Source organism: Natrix helvetica (assembly GCF_964273705.1).
Source record: "Natrix helvetica genome assembly, chromosome: 1".
In the NCBI taxonomy this organism is placed as follows: domain Eukaryota; kingdom Metazoa; phylum Chordata; class Lepidosauria; order Squamata; family Natricidae; genus Natrix; species Natrix helvetica.
In genome coordinates, this window is record NC_138548.1 from 1,733,379 (window position 1) to 1,749,027 (window position 15,649).

Below are 15,649 nucleotides of genomic sequence, written 5' to 3' on the forward strand. Positions count from 1 at the left end.
GATTTCAGATTGTTTCCAAAGGCGGCTGGAAGAAAGCAGCTCCGTAGAGGTGCCGGTTACGCCAACCTGAGCTGTAGTCACAAACTCCGAGAATGTCAGAACCACTAAGCTCTAGGCATTTCAAATGTCTCCCATTTTCCTCCCGGGGACTGTCCGCAGGGGAAAAACCTCTGGAGTGGGAGAACAGAGGAAAACAACCCTCCCATTGGAAAGGTGGCATCCAGTGGGATGGGGCTGTGAAATGGAGGGGGGGGGAATAAAAAGACCAGAAAACACCTGGCCAAGTTTGACATCATACTGGAAGTAGTGACACCTCTATGCGCAAAGGCCCTCCTTTTCACCAAGATTTCTCACACAGCGTTCGGTCGAGCACTGGCACCCCTCAAAGCAACCTTCCATTCATCGTTCCATGTGAATCAAGCCACAGCGAGGAGGAGAAGTGGGAGTCCAATTTCTGAGGAGTGAGGATGCTGCACTTTCTGGTGCTATCAACATTTCCCCACACAGAGGGGGGGGAGGGTTTATATGCTTAGTTAGGAATGGCCTGCACACTCCTAGGAGGGGCCTGTGCGTCCCATTTGCTTGCCTTGGGCTCACAATTCCTGTCAGCCATCTTTTCTCCACTTTAAGCCACAGGTACACTTTTTCCCCTAAGCACAATAATCCACAGGCCTTGTTGTCCAGTTTTAAGTGTTTTAAGAGAGGCTCGCCAAGATTGCAACCGGCCTTCCTTCCCCACATATTGACCCACTACAAAAAGAATCCGGTCAGAAACGGCTCAAGTTGTGCTGATTTTGATTTAGCCCCATCCATTTTTCTAATGCCTGCCTTGGATTTCTGAAGCAGGCTCAGCAAGAGGGGGGGGGGGGGGTTCCCTTTGCCAATTTACCAGGCCTGGCTGCATTGAAGCCATCTTTTCTTGAGCTCACTCTTAAAACAAGCTTAGATATTCAACCACCGAGCAAGATTTCGTCAACCAGGAAAACTGCTGCTCTCCCCCTCCATGGAAACTGGATCGTGGATCCAGGAAGGCTTGTAGGGAGCTTCTTGGTTTTTTAAAAAGCAAACCCCCTCAATCCAAGCCTCTTGACGATGAGCCTCCGCTCTCCTCCCAAGAGCATCAAGGCGCTTTCGTGCCAAACACCTGCACACTAAAGATGTCTCCTGCCAGGGCACAGCCGCTAGCCAGCATGCAACGCCAGAAGCGCCTGCCCTCAGAAAACCCTCGGGGCTCAACATGGCTACGGCTACCCAAACCACTTCAGACTCATTCCGTGTCTGCTGGATAAAAGAGAAAAAGAGGTCATGAGGAAGGAGGGCAGAGGTCTGGCCACCGAGCCCGAGCTGTGTACCTTTCTCTTTGACCAGGTCCTTCAGGTACTGCCACTTGACATCAAAGGGGATGTTGGTGATGAAGGCTCGGTATCTTTTGGAAGAAGGGCTGGGGTACGGCTCAAAGCGGCTCCCTCCTCCCCGCTTGGCATTCCTTTCTTTCCTTTTCTCGCTCTGGCTGGGCCAGTTGCCTTCACTGCAACAAGAAAAGGAAGAGGACTGAGTCAGACCCCTCCCCCAAAACCAGGCCCAACTTTAACTCTGGAAGCCTAGCTAGGAACAGCCAGACGAGATGCTTCTCCAAGCACTAAACCTAGGCTTCTAATAACAAGACACAATAGCTTGGTTCATTGTACTCAAAATCACAGCAATTGCGTGCAATGTGGAAAACAACAACTAACAATACAGAGCAGTCATTAACTCAGCAGGGACAATCTCGAACTGTTCTCAGGTTTCAAAGTCTTTCGTCTTTATGGCAAGATTACAGTCATCCATTCAGGTACAAGATTTTGTCCAACTGAAGAAACAACATTCAGGTACAAGATTTTGTCCAACTGAAGAAACAACCATGTTCCAATATCCACACGCACAATTCAATCCAATTTCCAACTTTCTTTAATGCAGGCTCCCTGGTGCTCTCTGAGGTTGGGGGTTTTCTTGTAGTTGTCTAGGAAGGTTCTCCGTCAACCAGGGTGATCCAGAGGTGCTTTTTTTTCAAGAGGCACCTGGACTTTCTGGTTTTTTTCTTTGAAGAGGTTTCGCTTCTCATCCAAGAAGCTTCTTCAGTTTTCTTGCAGTTGTTTCATTGACACACTAGCTAACATCATCAGTGCTTGTCTAACTTACAATCCTAACCTTGAAGATGTTACTTAAATCAGGTAATGAAACGTCTGCAAAAAAAATCACAAACCTTAAGAGAACTCTGAGGAAGGAGGAGCTGACGTCGCAACAACACGACTTGCGATCTTGGAGCTCCAAGATCGCAGTCGATATTTTTGCCACTGGACGGTCCTTTTGGACCTAAACCATCCCGAAGAGACGGTGATAGGCAAGAGTACGTCCTGCTGATCTCAGGGACACTGCAAAGTCCCTGATTGATCCAGGAAAATCTCTTTTTGTGGGCGACAGAAGCGCAGCCATTGAAGCTGCTAAAGTTGGTGCAGCTCCAGAACAGGAGGAAAACAGAAAGAGAAAGTGTGTCAATCTGGTGAGGAAATATTATTATAAAAGAGACTACCCCCAAAATAATTAAAGCTAAATTAAATTTGAAAACAGAAGAGAACAAGCGACAAAATTAAGCAGTGTGTTATCCTTTTTAAAAATTTTCTTTTACAGATGGAACTTTTGCAAATTTTTCCTATTCTTTAAATTGAATGGATTAGTTTTTCTTCTTCTTTTTTATACCTATGGATTAAAATCGTTTTCCTTATTTTTATAATGCTGGATTGGATGGGGTTTTTTGGGGGTCCATTTAAGAATTTTGTTTTCTTTAAGCCTGGAAGATATATAAGATATAAAAGGAATACAAAGAGGGGTGTAATAACAGAGGGAAAGGAAGTAACACTGCCACTTGGAGGCTTGGAAATATTGTCTTTTCTTTTTTCTCTTCGATCATTTGACTTTGCATTTCAAGGTTCCTCAGCTTGTTTACAGAGAGTGATAGTGAGAAGAGCATGGGTTGTTTATACAGGTGCTCTTCGGGAGATTCATTGGCAGCTGGAGTGGAGTGAAAACAAAGCCTTGTCTTGAAAGATTATAAATGAACTTGCTTTAAATTTAATAAAAAAAATTGAATGCCAGAGTAGCAGTGTTTACAAGTTGGAAGAATGGCGCAACATGAAAAAGAAACCTTAACATTGCAAAAGATTATGTTTGCAATTTAAAAATTATTAGAAGTAACAGAGAAAATTGAGAAGAGATTGGAGAACATAGATTGTAGAACAGTAAAATTTGATGGAAAAATTAAAGAAAGTGGAGATCAGAGTTCTAAAAACTGAAGGAAAAAATAAACAGAGACAAGAAAATTGTTGATACTGACAGTGAACTGAGCGTGGTTGGAAATGGAAAGAGTGGAATATGGAAAGGGGAGATAGATGGACTGGAGCTCTACCCCAGATTTCAAAGTATAGAAGAAGAAAAGAGAGAAGAATTGATGGAACTAAGGAGAGAAATTTTGTCAGAAGCACTAGTGATAACCAAAGATAAGCTGATCAAAGAAGCAGATGGAAGGTTTCGAGCTTATATATACAAGATATGCAATAAGTAATAAGTTACGAAGAGAAGTCCATACAAAACTTACTAAGGAAATAACCAGAATACTAATGCCACAAATGGCAAGAGACATAAGACTGCACTATTACTGGAAAGACACAGGTTGATGTAATGAAAGATTATAATAAAAAATTAAGTCAAATTTAGTTAAAATGAAGTGATAATGGATACAGTTAAATAATTGATAATGATAATAATGCATATGTATGTATTGGTTTGATAAGAGGAAATTTGATATAAATTGCAAATGGTGACTACGAAAGAAGGTCTAGAAACTGTTATTAAATATAACCAATTTTTATTTAGAACATGTTATAAAGATGTAATGTTACTGGATGATATTGGGAAGAGCTAATACAATGCCATTATGTGGTTTGCTTTAAATCTGAAATATTTTATATAAAAGGACATAAAAACAGTTATAGTCAAATGAAGGTTGAGGTATGATGATAATATATATATATATATATATTTGATTTAAAATATGATTTGATATGAATTATAGGTGATGACTGTGGAAGGTATGCATGGAAGTTTTTGTAACCAATCGACACACTTTCTACAATTTGTAAGATGGAAGATGGTTTTGTGGGGAGGGGGGGTTGTGTTTTGTCTGTGTTTATTCAAAAATAAAAATAAAAATCTTTATAAATAAAAGAGCTCTGTTTGTCCCCAAGTTCCAAATATCCACTTTTATTTATTACTAGTTTATTAAATTATATGCCACCCGTCTTACTGTCAAGTGACTCTGGACAGCTTACAATATAAAACAGTAACATTAAGAATTAAATATAAAACAGTAACATTAAGAATTCTTAAAACATTAAGAATTAAAACATTACAATCCACCAAGAACTAGATTAAAAAGGGGACCAATTTGTAAACTTTTGCTCTTCTTCTTTTTTTCCCTTCTTCTTCTCTTCTCCTTCTTCTACCAGCCTTGAAATAAACCTGCACCTTTTCCTCTATAAAGGAGGAGAGACTTTGAGGGACACAACTTTACATTATTCAATAATTCTGATGATTGAATTTTATGATTGATTCTGTCCCAAAGGTGCTTTTTCCAGAAGCCAACTGGGGCTTTCCGGCTTTTTTTGAAGACATTTCGCTTCTCATCCATCCATCCAGAGATCTGATTCGGTGGTTTAGAAACACAGAAAACTGATGGCAGAAAAAGACTCCTGTGGCCCACCGAGTTTGCCTTTGGGGAGGTTTGTTTTCTTTTAAATGTATTATTTTTAAATTCTTTATTGCTTTTGCTGGATGACAGACACATGTGTTCACCAGAGTGACCGCTGATTGAATTTGGATTCCCAGCTTCCACTCCGCTTTCTGTGAAGGAATACAGGCAGTCCTCGACTTACAGCCACACAATCGAGGCCAGAATTTGTGATACTAAGCGAGACGCATTTGCTCAGCGAGCTGCGCCCCATTTCACCCATTTTTTCCTGCCGCCGTTAAGCGAATCTCCACGGTCGGTAAGCAAACCCGCCTTCCTCCGTTGACTTGGCTTGTCGAAAGGTCGCAAAAAAGGGGGGAAATCGCGTGACACCCCCCACCCAGAACCGGCGACCGTCATAAGTACATGCCAATTGCCGAGCGCCCGAGTTTTTCGATCGCCTGGCCGGAGCTGTACCCGTCGTAAGCGTGAAACGGGGATTTGATTTGCGCAGCGCTGTAACATCGGCCACTAAACGAGCCGTCGTAAGTCGAGGACTACCTGACCATGAGCTCGTCTGAGGGAAAAAGAAGCGGGCTCCCGAATGCGGCTTCCGGGATGAAGCGGCCTTTCCTTTCCCTTCCCCTCGGGCAAGAAGCGACCCATCCCGCCGGGACTAAATCCCCCATTGTCCCCCGCCACAGGGGACAGAGGAGCGCCCGGCCGAGAAAGGCGCCTCAGACGCTGCCCCGCGCTCTCCCGCCGCGCATGCGCATTGAGACGACGACCGAGGCCAGCCTGCCCCCCCTTCCCGTCTTCCTCCCCGTCAAACACGCACCTCTTGGGGCCTCCGTCGGCGATGCCGTTGCCCGCCCCGTTCGCCGGCCCTCCTGAGCCCAAGCCGCCTCCGGGAACGACTCCGGTCTCCGCCATTTTGGGGCCGCCTTCCAAACCCGCCGCCGAGACTGAGCCTGACACAACGGCCGCCATTTCCTTCTCGCGCGAGGCAGCTAACTGCGCCTGCGCCGGCAAAGCCCAGCCCTCCCGCTTTTGATCGCCTTCTAGGCGGACCAATGAGAGAGGGAGTTGTGGGTGGGTGAAAGACAATACAAAAAACGAAAAAAAACGGCGCCCGGAAGCCACGCCTCTGAGCGCCTCCCCTTTTTCCTCCGCCCACCCGATGACGTCAGCGTTGCCGTAGCTGCCGAAGTTGGCTCCTCTGGTTGTCGTCTGAGCGACCGCAGGCATCCCTGACTACCGTCGCTCTGGGCGGGGAAGGTCGGGGACTTCAACTCCCAGAATTCCCCAGCCAAGATGGTCACCTTATTATTTAAAAAATGGAGATTGAGACTCTGGAAAGAGGGCAGAGAAGAAGATGAGGGGGATGGAGGCTAAAAGACATGAAGGCAGGATTTGGGTTTGGCCAATCTGGAGAAAAGAAGGGCTTTTCATTACCAATCTTCCAGCATTTGAGGGGCTGCCCCAAAGAGGAGGGGGGACAAATTATTCTCCAAAGCACCTGAGGGCAGAACAAGAAGCAATGGATGGAAATTAATTCAGGGGAGAAGCAAGCTGGAATCTAGGAGAAATTTCCTGACAGAACAATGAATCATAGGGGACCTTGGAGGTCTTCTTGTCCAACCCTTTGAAATGTAGCACTTGGTAAAGGCTATCTTAAATGGGGTAGAGTCTCCTATCCCATTTCAGACAAATGGTTATCCAGCGTCTTCCTTAAAGCCTCCAGGGATGGAGCATCCACAGCTTCTGGTGGCAAGCTGTTCCACTGGTTAATTAGCCTCCCTGTCAGGAAGTTTCTCCTTAATTCCAGGTTCCTTCTCTCCTTGATTAGTTTCCATCCGTTGCTGCTGCTGCTTCTGCCTTCAGGGGCTTTAGAGAATAATTTGCCTCCCTCTTCTTTGGCGCATCCCCTCAAATACTGGAAAGCTGCTATCATGCCACCCCTTAGTCCTTCTTTTCTTCAGACTGGCCAAACCCAGATCCTGCAACCGTCATTTGTATGTTTTTGTCTCCAGGCCTTTAATCCTCTTCGTTGCTTTTCTTTGCACTTTTTCCAAAGTGTCACCATTTTTTTTTGTAACATGGTGACCAAAACTGGATAGTTCCCCCCCTACACACACACACACATGTGGCTTTACCAAGGCTTTATAAAGTGGTACTAAGACTTCTCATGATTTTGATTCTATGCCTCTGTTTATGCAACCAAGGATTGCATTTGCTTTTTTGGCTGCTGCTGCACACGGCTGGCTTGTGTTTAAGGCAGGGGTGTGCAAACTTGGGAACTTTAAAACTTGTGGACTTCAACTCCCAGAATTCCCCAGCCAGGCTGGCTGGGGAATTCTGGGAGTTGAAGTCCACAAGTCTTAAAGTTCCCAAGTTTGCACACCCCTGGTTTAAGGGATCGTCCACAAGGACTCCCAGGTTTCGCCTAATCTGTACTTGCTAACTTTTCTTTTTCCTACTTTGCCATTCATTCATTCCCAATCCCACCTTTATTATTTTCACTAGCTCAAAGGGGCAAGCATATCCAACACCCCTCCTGCCTATTTTCTCCATAACAACATCCCTCAAAGGTGGGCTGGACTGGGAGCAAGAGAGAGTAGGATCGGCCCAAGGTCATCACGCAGCTGGCTTCCATATGCCATCAGGACTCCCTGCCCATCCCCTGACTTCTACCCTGCCGCCTTAACCACGAAACCAAAGTGGCCTCCACAAGTGCCGTCTCCCTTCTGGGTCAGTGGAGAGTTTGCAGTTTTCTTCAGCTCCCTCCCAACAGCGACTTGGCTCTTTCCCCTGAAATGGCACCTTCCTTGCTTTGAATTACTGCCCCTGCGACCATGTTTCCCTGCCTCTACATACAACGTACGACAGCGGCCTCCCAACCTTTGGGTTTTTCTGCAGACCGGGGCGTGCTGCCTGCCGTTGCCCGGTGCCAGTCCACAAACTGGGGGTTAGGGACCCCGGTCCTATGAAACCTCAATATTTTGTAGCAGTCTACCATATTTTTCTGTGTATAAGACGCACCAAGGTTTTGAAGAAGTAAACTAAAAAAAAAAAAGTTTTTGCACTCTGCAGGTCTCCTAAACTCTCTGCAGGCCTCAAAAACCAACCCGTTTTTTACCAAAAACAGGGCAAGCATGGGCTTTGGGAGGCTTGTAGTGCTCCTGGGGGTGGGGGTGGGGGCAAAAACGAGCAAAAAAGGGGTTTTTGCTCATTTTTGGCCTCCCCAGCCCCCAGGAGCACTTTGCAGGCCTCCTAAACCCCCTGCACATCCATTTTTGCGAGGGGGTGGGGGTTTGGGGAGGCCAAAAATACTGTATTCAGTATATAAGACGCACCCAGATTTTCAACCTCTTTTTTTTGGGGGGGGGGGGGGGGAGGGAGGTCTTATGCTCTGAAAAATACCTCCCCTTCATAGATGACTGCCTTGTGGTGGCGAAGGGGCTTGCGTAGCTCAATGAAGCTATGAGCTATGCCGTGCAGGGCCACCCAAGACGGACAGGTCATAGCAGAGAGCTCTGACAAAACGTGACCCACTGGAGAAGGAAAGAGCAACCCACTCCAGTATCTTTGCCATGAAAACCCCATGGACAGTACCGAAAGGCCAAAACATCGGACGCTGGAAGATCAGCCCCTCCGTTTGCAAGGGGTCCAATATGCTACAGGGGAAGAGCAGAGGGCTAGTAGTCGTAGCGCCAGAGAGAGTGAAGCGGCTGAGCCAAAGCCGAAAGGACGCTCGGCTGTGGATGTATCTTGGTGATGAAAGGAAAGTCCGATGTGGTAAAGATCTATACTCCATAGAAACCTGGAATGTCAGATCCACGAATCAAGGCAAACTGGGTGTGGTCCAATGGAGCCACCGAAGCAGTCGGCGTGAGCTTCAATGGACTCCAGAGGATGGTAGAGGGCAGGAAGGCCTGGAGGAACGTTCTCCATGGGGTCGCGATGTGAAACACTGTGAAGCAGTATATAAGCACTATTGCTAAAGAGAGATCCAATCTCAAAGGAAGGGGAAATTTTCTGACTGTGAAAACAATTAACCAATGGATTATTATCTCAGAGTGGTGGCTACTCCATCACTGGAGGTTTTCAAAAATAGACCGGATAACCATTTGACTGAGATGGCACAAGGTCTCCTGGCTTGAGCAGGGGGCTGGACTAGAAGACCTCCAAGGCCCCTTTCCAGCCCTCGGATTCTATGTTCTGTGTGGTGGTGGTGGGGGGAGTCCAGTCTCGTGGGGCAGCCTCTGAACCAAAACCGCCTCTTTTCCACGAAGCTCAACAAGGCCGGATCCAAACCCCAAGTTGGATGGAAATTCTGATCCACGAAATCCCAGCAGAAACGAAGCCGGCTCGACCCCGAGCGAGCGAGAAGCCAACGACAGCAACTCCACTTGACAAAGCGGCACGTCGTACGTTCACGCAATATTGAAGACTTCAAGACCCCGTGGCTGTTTATTTCTGTAAGCCGGATGGTTACGGCGTTTATTTTTTTAAAAAAACGAAAGAAAAAGCTACCCTCTGGTTTCACCGGCAGTTTGTTTTCTCTAGGGGTTATTATTTCTTTTCTTTCTTTAAACTCCTCCTGGGATGTTTAGATTCAAATCCGCTCTTAGAAGCACAGGGTCCTCTAGGTAGGAAGAGCCACGTCAATGGGAAACTAAGGGGGGGGGGGAGACAACACTGCCCCCACCCCAATCTATATAGTGCAAAAATATGAAAGGAGTCGAGAGAGAGAGAGAGGGGAGGGGGGCAACAGGGAGACCCCGCCTCGCTCTTGTTCCAAAGGGCCTCCATTCCCACCCAGAGTAGGACAAACGGATTTGCATGTGGCTTCTTTTTTACACGCCCGTCCATCTCTCTGAAGAAGGGCTGAGGGGAAGGACGGGACCCTCTGCCCCTCCGGGGGAAGGAAACCCCGCACCTTTTCACAGTGATGCCCAGGGAGGGGAGAAGGGCCCTGAACACAACAGCCGAAACCCGAGAACAGTCATAAAATTATAATTACAACAATAATTAAGGTACTATAAGATAAGATCGTTACACGGATCGAGGGAGAGGTATCCTCCTCTGCCCCCCACTGGGCCTTGAGGACGGAGCGGGGCTGGCGGGCGCCCATGGCACGCCGCGTCCCCTGCCCCATTGCACACACCCGGGAATTGGTTGTCTTTCGGGAGGTGGGAGCTTGACCGATGAACGGACAGCAAGCGCCCTTCCAGCTGGGCTGGCGAAATGTTCTGAGAGTCCCCCTTCCCTTCTTCCTCTTCCTCCCTTCCGCTGCTGGGGACGGGGCGGGGGGGGGGGTAAACCAGCGCCAGCCTGGCTCATACGGTCGTCTCGTCGGCTTTCTTCTTCAGCAGCTTGGCGGAGAGCAGGGAGTGCGGGACGGGAGACGGGTTCCTGGCGTCAGGAAGCATCAGCCGGACTTTCTGGTTGGTCCTTCGCCACTCGGAATAGAGCTGGCAGTGGTAGCGGAATGACACCTGGACACAGGAAAGAGACGGGTGAACAAATCGTCCTTTCAATATTAAATTGGCTTAATTGGCTTAAGAGGGAGTAGTGAGCTTCCTCCCATATTTAGGCATACCAGGGGTTGTAACACAAATACATACCTATTTCCCTGGCTCAGCTGATAAGGAGGAGAGCCTGTGGTTTAGTGGCTAAGACTCCTGCCTAATATGTAATACAGCCCAGGTTCGAATCCCAGTAAGGGTATGGCTAGCTGATGAGAACTAATTAACTCGAAATAGATCTATACTAGTCTCCCTTTATTTATTTATCAGTACTGTCTGAATTTTGATCGCAAAACGATTGGTCCCTTTTTCCCACCAATGCCATTAACTCTGAATGACCACTCATTGAACGGCTGCACCTCAAGGACTACCTTCCCTGTTCATGATGTGGATAATCAGTATTTACTATGCCGTGTTTTTAACTGCAGTGTCTCCCCCCCCCCAAAAAAAGGTTTAAAATACAGTATAAAGGTCAAGGTTCCCCTCGCACATCTGTACTAGTCATTCCAGACTCTAGGGGGCGGTGCTCATCTCCATGTCAAGAGCCAGCGGTGTCCGAAGACATCTCTGTGGTCACGTGGCTGGCATAACTCAATGCCGAAGACCCACGGAGCGCTGTGACCTTCCAGTGGTGGCTTCCGGATCCCATTGCAACCGGTATGGTGCAACAGGGCCTGGTGTCCCCCACATGCACATGTGCAGCACGCGCATGCATCCTTACCTTCGCGGCGCCTCCGTGACACTCCAGCTGCTCGGCGGAGAATCACGCAGGTGCCGTACGCTCCGTGCGTGTGTGCGGAAGCGCTGAAGAGCTCAAATACAGGTAAGGCGCTCAGGTGGGTGGCTGGGCCCTCTGGAGCATTGTACTGGAACGGTACCCGGTGCTCCCAGCAGGCACTGGTACCCGTACTGGGGCGTACCGCCTGCAACCCACCACTGTTCCCTTCCTACCAAAGGTGGTCCCTATTTTTTCTACTTGCATTTTGATGTGCTTTCGAACTGCTAGGTTGGCAGAAGCTGGGAAAAGTCACGGGAGCTCACTCTGTTACGCGGCACTAGGGATTCGAACCGCCGAACTTCCTGATCGACAAGCTCAGCATCTTAACCCCTGAGCCACCGCTTTCCCTGATACAGTCCAGTCTCTCTCAAAGGCTGGGATGGAGAGAAAGAATCGGACTTCCCTAAAGCAGAGAGGACTGGGAGGGGGGTGGGGGTTAGATATTGAACTAAAAACAAGGAGAAACAGTGGAGAGATTGGCTTCCGCCACGCCTGCCAAGGCCTCCGGGGTAAGGATGTTGCTGCCGCCGCTGCTTTAGACCAATTCAGAAAACCTTCTGCCCCTTAAGCAGTCTAGGACCAGGAAGGGGAACCTGTGGCACGCCTGCCAGAAATGGCACGCAAAGCTACCTCTCCAGGCATGCCAGCCGCAGTCGCCCGTTGCTCTTCCAGGTCCTGGCCTGCAGATGCGCACTGGCCAGCTGGTCTTTGCGTGCGCGGCAGCACAGGAAGCTTGCATGCCCGCGACGGGAAGCTGATCTTTTGGTTTCCAGCATGCACATACATCGACCAGCAGGTCTTTGCACGCCCATGTGCACCAGAAACCGGAAGAGCAGGGACTGGCGTGCATGCAGGCCCCTCCCGAGGGGCGCAACTGACAGTTTTGGAAGCGTGAGGCGGGCCGGCCGAGGCCGCAAGCACTGACCAGGGTCCAGAGGACGTAGATGGTGAAGAGGGCGATGGTCAGGGCGATGAGGCCGATGGCCTCCAGGTGGCTGTTGAACTGCATGTGGTCTTGAGCGCCCCGCAGGCAGAGCCAGCCTGAGATGGCTGCCAGTGGGGTGATGAAGAGGAAGCAGGCCATGTCGCAGAACAGCGTCCGCTTCTCGTTGCGAGGTCCGGGGTGCTTGAGCCACTGCAGCCGGGAGGACAAAGAGAACATCGAATAATACGTTGCAAAGGGACCTTGGGGATCTTCTAGTCCATCCCCCTACTCAAGCAGGAGGCCCCTAGACAGGGAGGAAATCCAGCAGGTTCTGACAGGTTCTGGAAAACCGGTAGCAGAAATTTTGAGTAGTTCGGAGAACCGGCAAATGCCACCTCTGGCTGGCCCCCGAGTGGGGAGGGAATGGGGATTTTGCAGTATCCTTCCCCTGCCCCCAAGCCACGCCCCTAGACCATTTCAGACAAAATGGCCATGTTGTCCAATGGTGGGATTCATTTTTTTTACTACCGGTTCTGTGGGCGTGGCTTGGTGGGCGTGGCAGGGGAAGGGTCCTGCCAAATCCCCATTCCCTCCCCATCAGCTGGGACTCGGGAGGCAGGGAATAGATGGGGGCGGGGCCAGCCACAGGTGGCATTTGCTGGTTCTCCGAACTGCTCAAAATCTCCGTTCCCGGTTCTCCAGAACTGGTCAGAACCAGCTGGGTTTCCCACCCCTGATCCAGTCTCTTCTTCAAAGCCTCCAGTGATGGAACACTCACAACCTCTGGAGGCAAGTCTGATTGATGGTTTCTGTTTAGAAAAATCCTCACGATTTGTAGCGTGTTTCTCTCTTTGACCAGTTCCCACCCATTGCTTCTTGTCCTGCCTTCGGGTGCTTTGGAGAGTAGGTTGTCCCCCCTCCTCTCTGTGGCAGCCCCTCCCTCAAATATTGGAAGGCTGCTCTCATGTCCCCCCTGGTCCTTCTCAATAAGAGATTCCCAATTCCTGGGAAGGATGTGAGCAAATGGCCACACAACCTCAGCTGGCTCCTCCTGCCATTGCGTCCTGCCCAGGACCGGCTCCACATCTCCGATAGCGGTCTGAGAGGGGGCACCTGAAGGTCATCTCAGGCCACCCGGAAGAATACTGCGATGCAGTGGTGAAATTCATTTTTTTTACTACCGTTTCTGTGGGCGTGGCTTGGTGGTGGGGGTGTCCTGTGACTGAGTGGGCGTGGCCATCTTGATGTCACACATGGTCACACCCACTCAGTCACATGCCCTTTATGCTCCACTTATGGTCCCCTTGGCCTCCTCCCTCCCGGGGATTATCTTAAAGGCACAGGCTGCCACAGTTCTGCTGTGAAGGGAGGGAGAAACGTTTGGATTGTCTCTGCTGCATTTAACGTTGAATTCTGTGGCAGAGACAATCTGAATGTTTTCCCCTCCGTTCACAGTGGAGCTGCTGCTCCCTTTATGGTCTCCCCCCGGCCCCCTCCCTCCCTGGGTCTACCTTAAAGGGACAGGTTGTAGCAGCTCTGCTGTGAAGGGAGGGAGAAACGTTCGGATTGGGTGGGCAGGTCGAGTGGTCAGAAGAGAGGAGTGGCGACAGGGCGACCAGGCGGGTGTGGGCGGGGCCATCAGGGATTTTTGCCGCCAGTTCAGAGAACTGATGCCAGTCGAACTGGGCCGAACCAGGAGGATTTCTCCCCTCCTGCAATGGAGGCTGACCGAACCGTACCGATTCTTTCGACCCGAGCCAGCTCCTAAGTCAGTGCCCGATAAGTCAAGAGAACTCTCGCCTCACTCGTGACAAACGCCTGCCCCTCCCGCCAAGACTTTCCCTCTGGGTGGGGGCCAAGGGGTGGGGGGACATACCCACCTCCGTCAGAGGCCGGGGCCGCCTTTCCACCACGAACTCCGTGTGGCAAAGCTCGCAGTAGCTGGTGTTGGAGGAAGACAGCCACTTCTCCAGGCAGCTCTTGTGGACGGTCCCCAAGGTGCCGGTGCAGTCGCAGGGCGAAAGCAGGCCCTCCCCGTTCCCCCCTTCGTGGCAGATGCGACAGATGGGACCATCACTGGAAAAGGGGGGGAAAGAGGGGAGGGGGAATCGAAGTAAGGAAATCGCCCCCGGATTCTCTCGTCCATTTTGGGAAGAGTGTTGCAACCTTGCTTGAAAAAAACTCTCACCCCCTCGGCTGCAATCCCGAAAGCCAACCCTCTGGCCAATTAACAGATTAACAGAGTTGGAAGGGACCCTGTGGGTCATTCAGTCCAACCCTCCTGCCCAAGCAGGAGACCCTACACCATTTCTGACAGATGGCAGTCCAGCCTCTCCTTGGAAGCCTCCAGGGATGAAGCTCCCACAACTTCTGAAGGCAACTTCCGTTCCACGGGTTGATTGTTCTCCCTGTCAGGAAATTCCTCCTTATTTCCAGGTTGAATCTCCCTCCTTCGTCAGTTTCCATGCATTCTTCCTTGTCTGGCCTTTGGGGGCTTTGGAGAATAGCTTGACCCCTTCCTCTCTGCGGCAGCCCCTCCCTCAAATATTGGAAGATGCTATCCTGTCTCCCCTGGTCCTTCTCTTCACTAGACTAGCCAGGCCCAGTTCCTGCAACCGTTCATCTTATGTTTTAGTCTCTAGGAGCCAGTTGGGTGGGTGCATTCATTTATTCGGCTGCTCAAATTCTTCTCTTTGTAAACTTCCACTGGCCTAAACAGCCCATCCTGGGGCAGTGACTTTTGGAATCGATGTGCAGGCAGTCCTCGATGTACGGCCCACAATGGAGCCCAGAATTTATGTTGCTAAAGGAGACATTTCTTAAGCAAGCTTTGTCCCATTTTACGACTTTTTTTGCCGCAGTCATTAAGCGAATCTGGCTTCTTCCCCAAGGACTTTGCTCGTCAGAAGGTTGCAAAAGGGCATCACCAGACCCCCTCTGGGAGGCTGCGACCATCATAAATACGAACCAGTGGTCTGAATTTTGATCACGTCACCATGGGGATGCTGCAGTGTAATAAACGGTCGTAAGTCACTTTTTTCAGTGCCATTGTAACTTCAAACGGTCACTAAACAAACTGTCGTTAAGTCAAGGACTACCTGTACTTCAAACATGGGCTACCTTAAAGGGTGCATCTAAAATCTGGGACCCATCCTTCCTAGTGCGACTGAAATTGGGCACGCTTTATTTATTTATTTATTATTTATTTACTGTGCTTCTAGACCGCCCCCTCTCCCAAAAGGGACTCGGGGCGGTGTACAGTCCATGCAAAGAATACATCAAAATACAATAAATAGAAGAATTAAATATGTACAGTTAAATATGGAGGAGGTTAAAAATAGAATTAAAAAGAACTGTATAGTTAGCCAGTATATATAAATATAATTTTAAAACCCCTAAAAAACACACAAATTAAATTAAAAACAATACCCCTAAAATAACCAGTTAATAGTACGTCTACCAGGAGGTAACAGTTGTAATTATGCCAGGCCCGCTAATCGGAACAGGTGAGTCTTCAGTTTCTGCCGGAAGGAGCGGAGGTCAGAGGTGGTTCTGATGTCGGGGGGGGAGGTCATTCCAGAGGGTTGGGCCCATCACAGAGAAGGCCCTACTCCTTGGTGTCGCCCGTTGGCACTGCCTAGTGGACGGCACCA

At 49.3% G+C, this 15,649-nt stretch overlaps 2 protein-coding genes across 4 annotated transcripts in view; both read right to left on the reverse strand.

Moving 5' to 3' along the window:
* HNRNPM (heterogeneous nuclear ribonucleoprotein M) overlaps positions 1-5,794 on the reverse strand; it is a 28,701-nt gene extending 22,907 nt beyond the window's left edge. Inside the window, exons 1-2 of the mRNA XM_081936483.1 lie at positions 5,601-5,794; positions 1,353-1,528 (exon numbers count right to left, since the gene is read on the reverse strand). Coding sequence (XP_081792609.1) covers positions 1,353-1,528; positions 5,601-5,752 — 328 coding nt within the window. The 5' untranslated portion in view covers positions 5,753-5,794. The remainder of the gene's footprint in view (positions 1-1,352; positions 1,529-5,600) is intronic.
* A 3,971-nt stretch (positions 5,795-9,765) lies between these two features.
* Positions 9,766-15,649, reverse strand: part of MARCHF2 (membrane associated ring-CH-type finger 2) — a 79,142-nt gene continuing 73,258 nt past the window's right edge. For all 3 annotated transcript variants that reach the window (XM_081936424.1, XM_081936422.1, XM_081936423.1), the window contains exons 3-5: positions 13,877-14,072; positions 11,997-12,206; positions 9,766-10,263 (exon numbers count right to left, since the gene is read on the reverse strand). In XM_081936424.1, the coding sequence (XP_081792550.1) occupies positions 10,105-10,263; positions 11,997-12,206; positions 13,877-14,072 (565 nt within the window). In that variant the 3' untranslated portion in view covers positions 9,766-10,104. The remainder of the gene's footprint in view (positions 10,264-11,996; positions 12,207-13,876; positions 14,073-15,649) is intronic.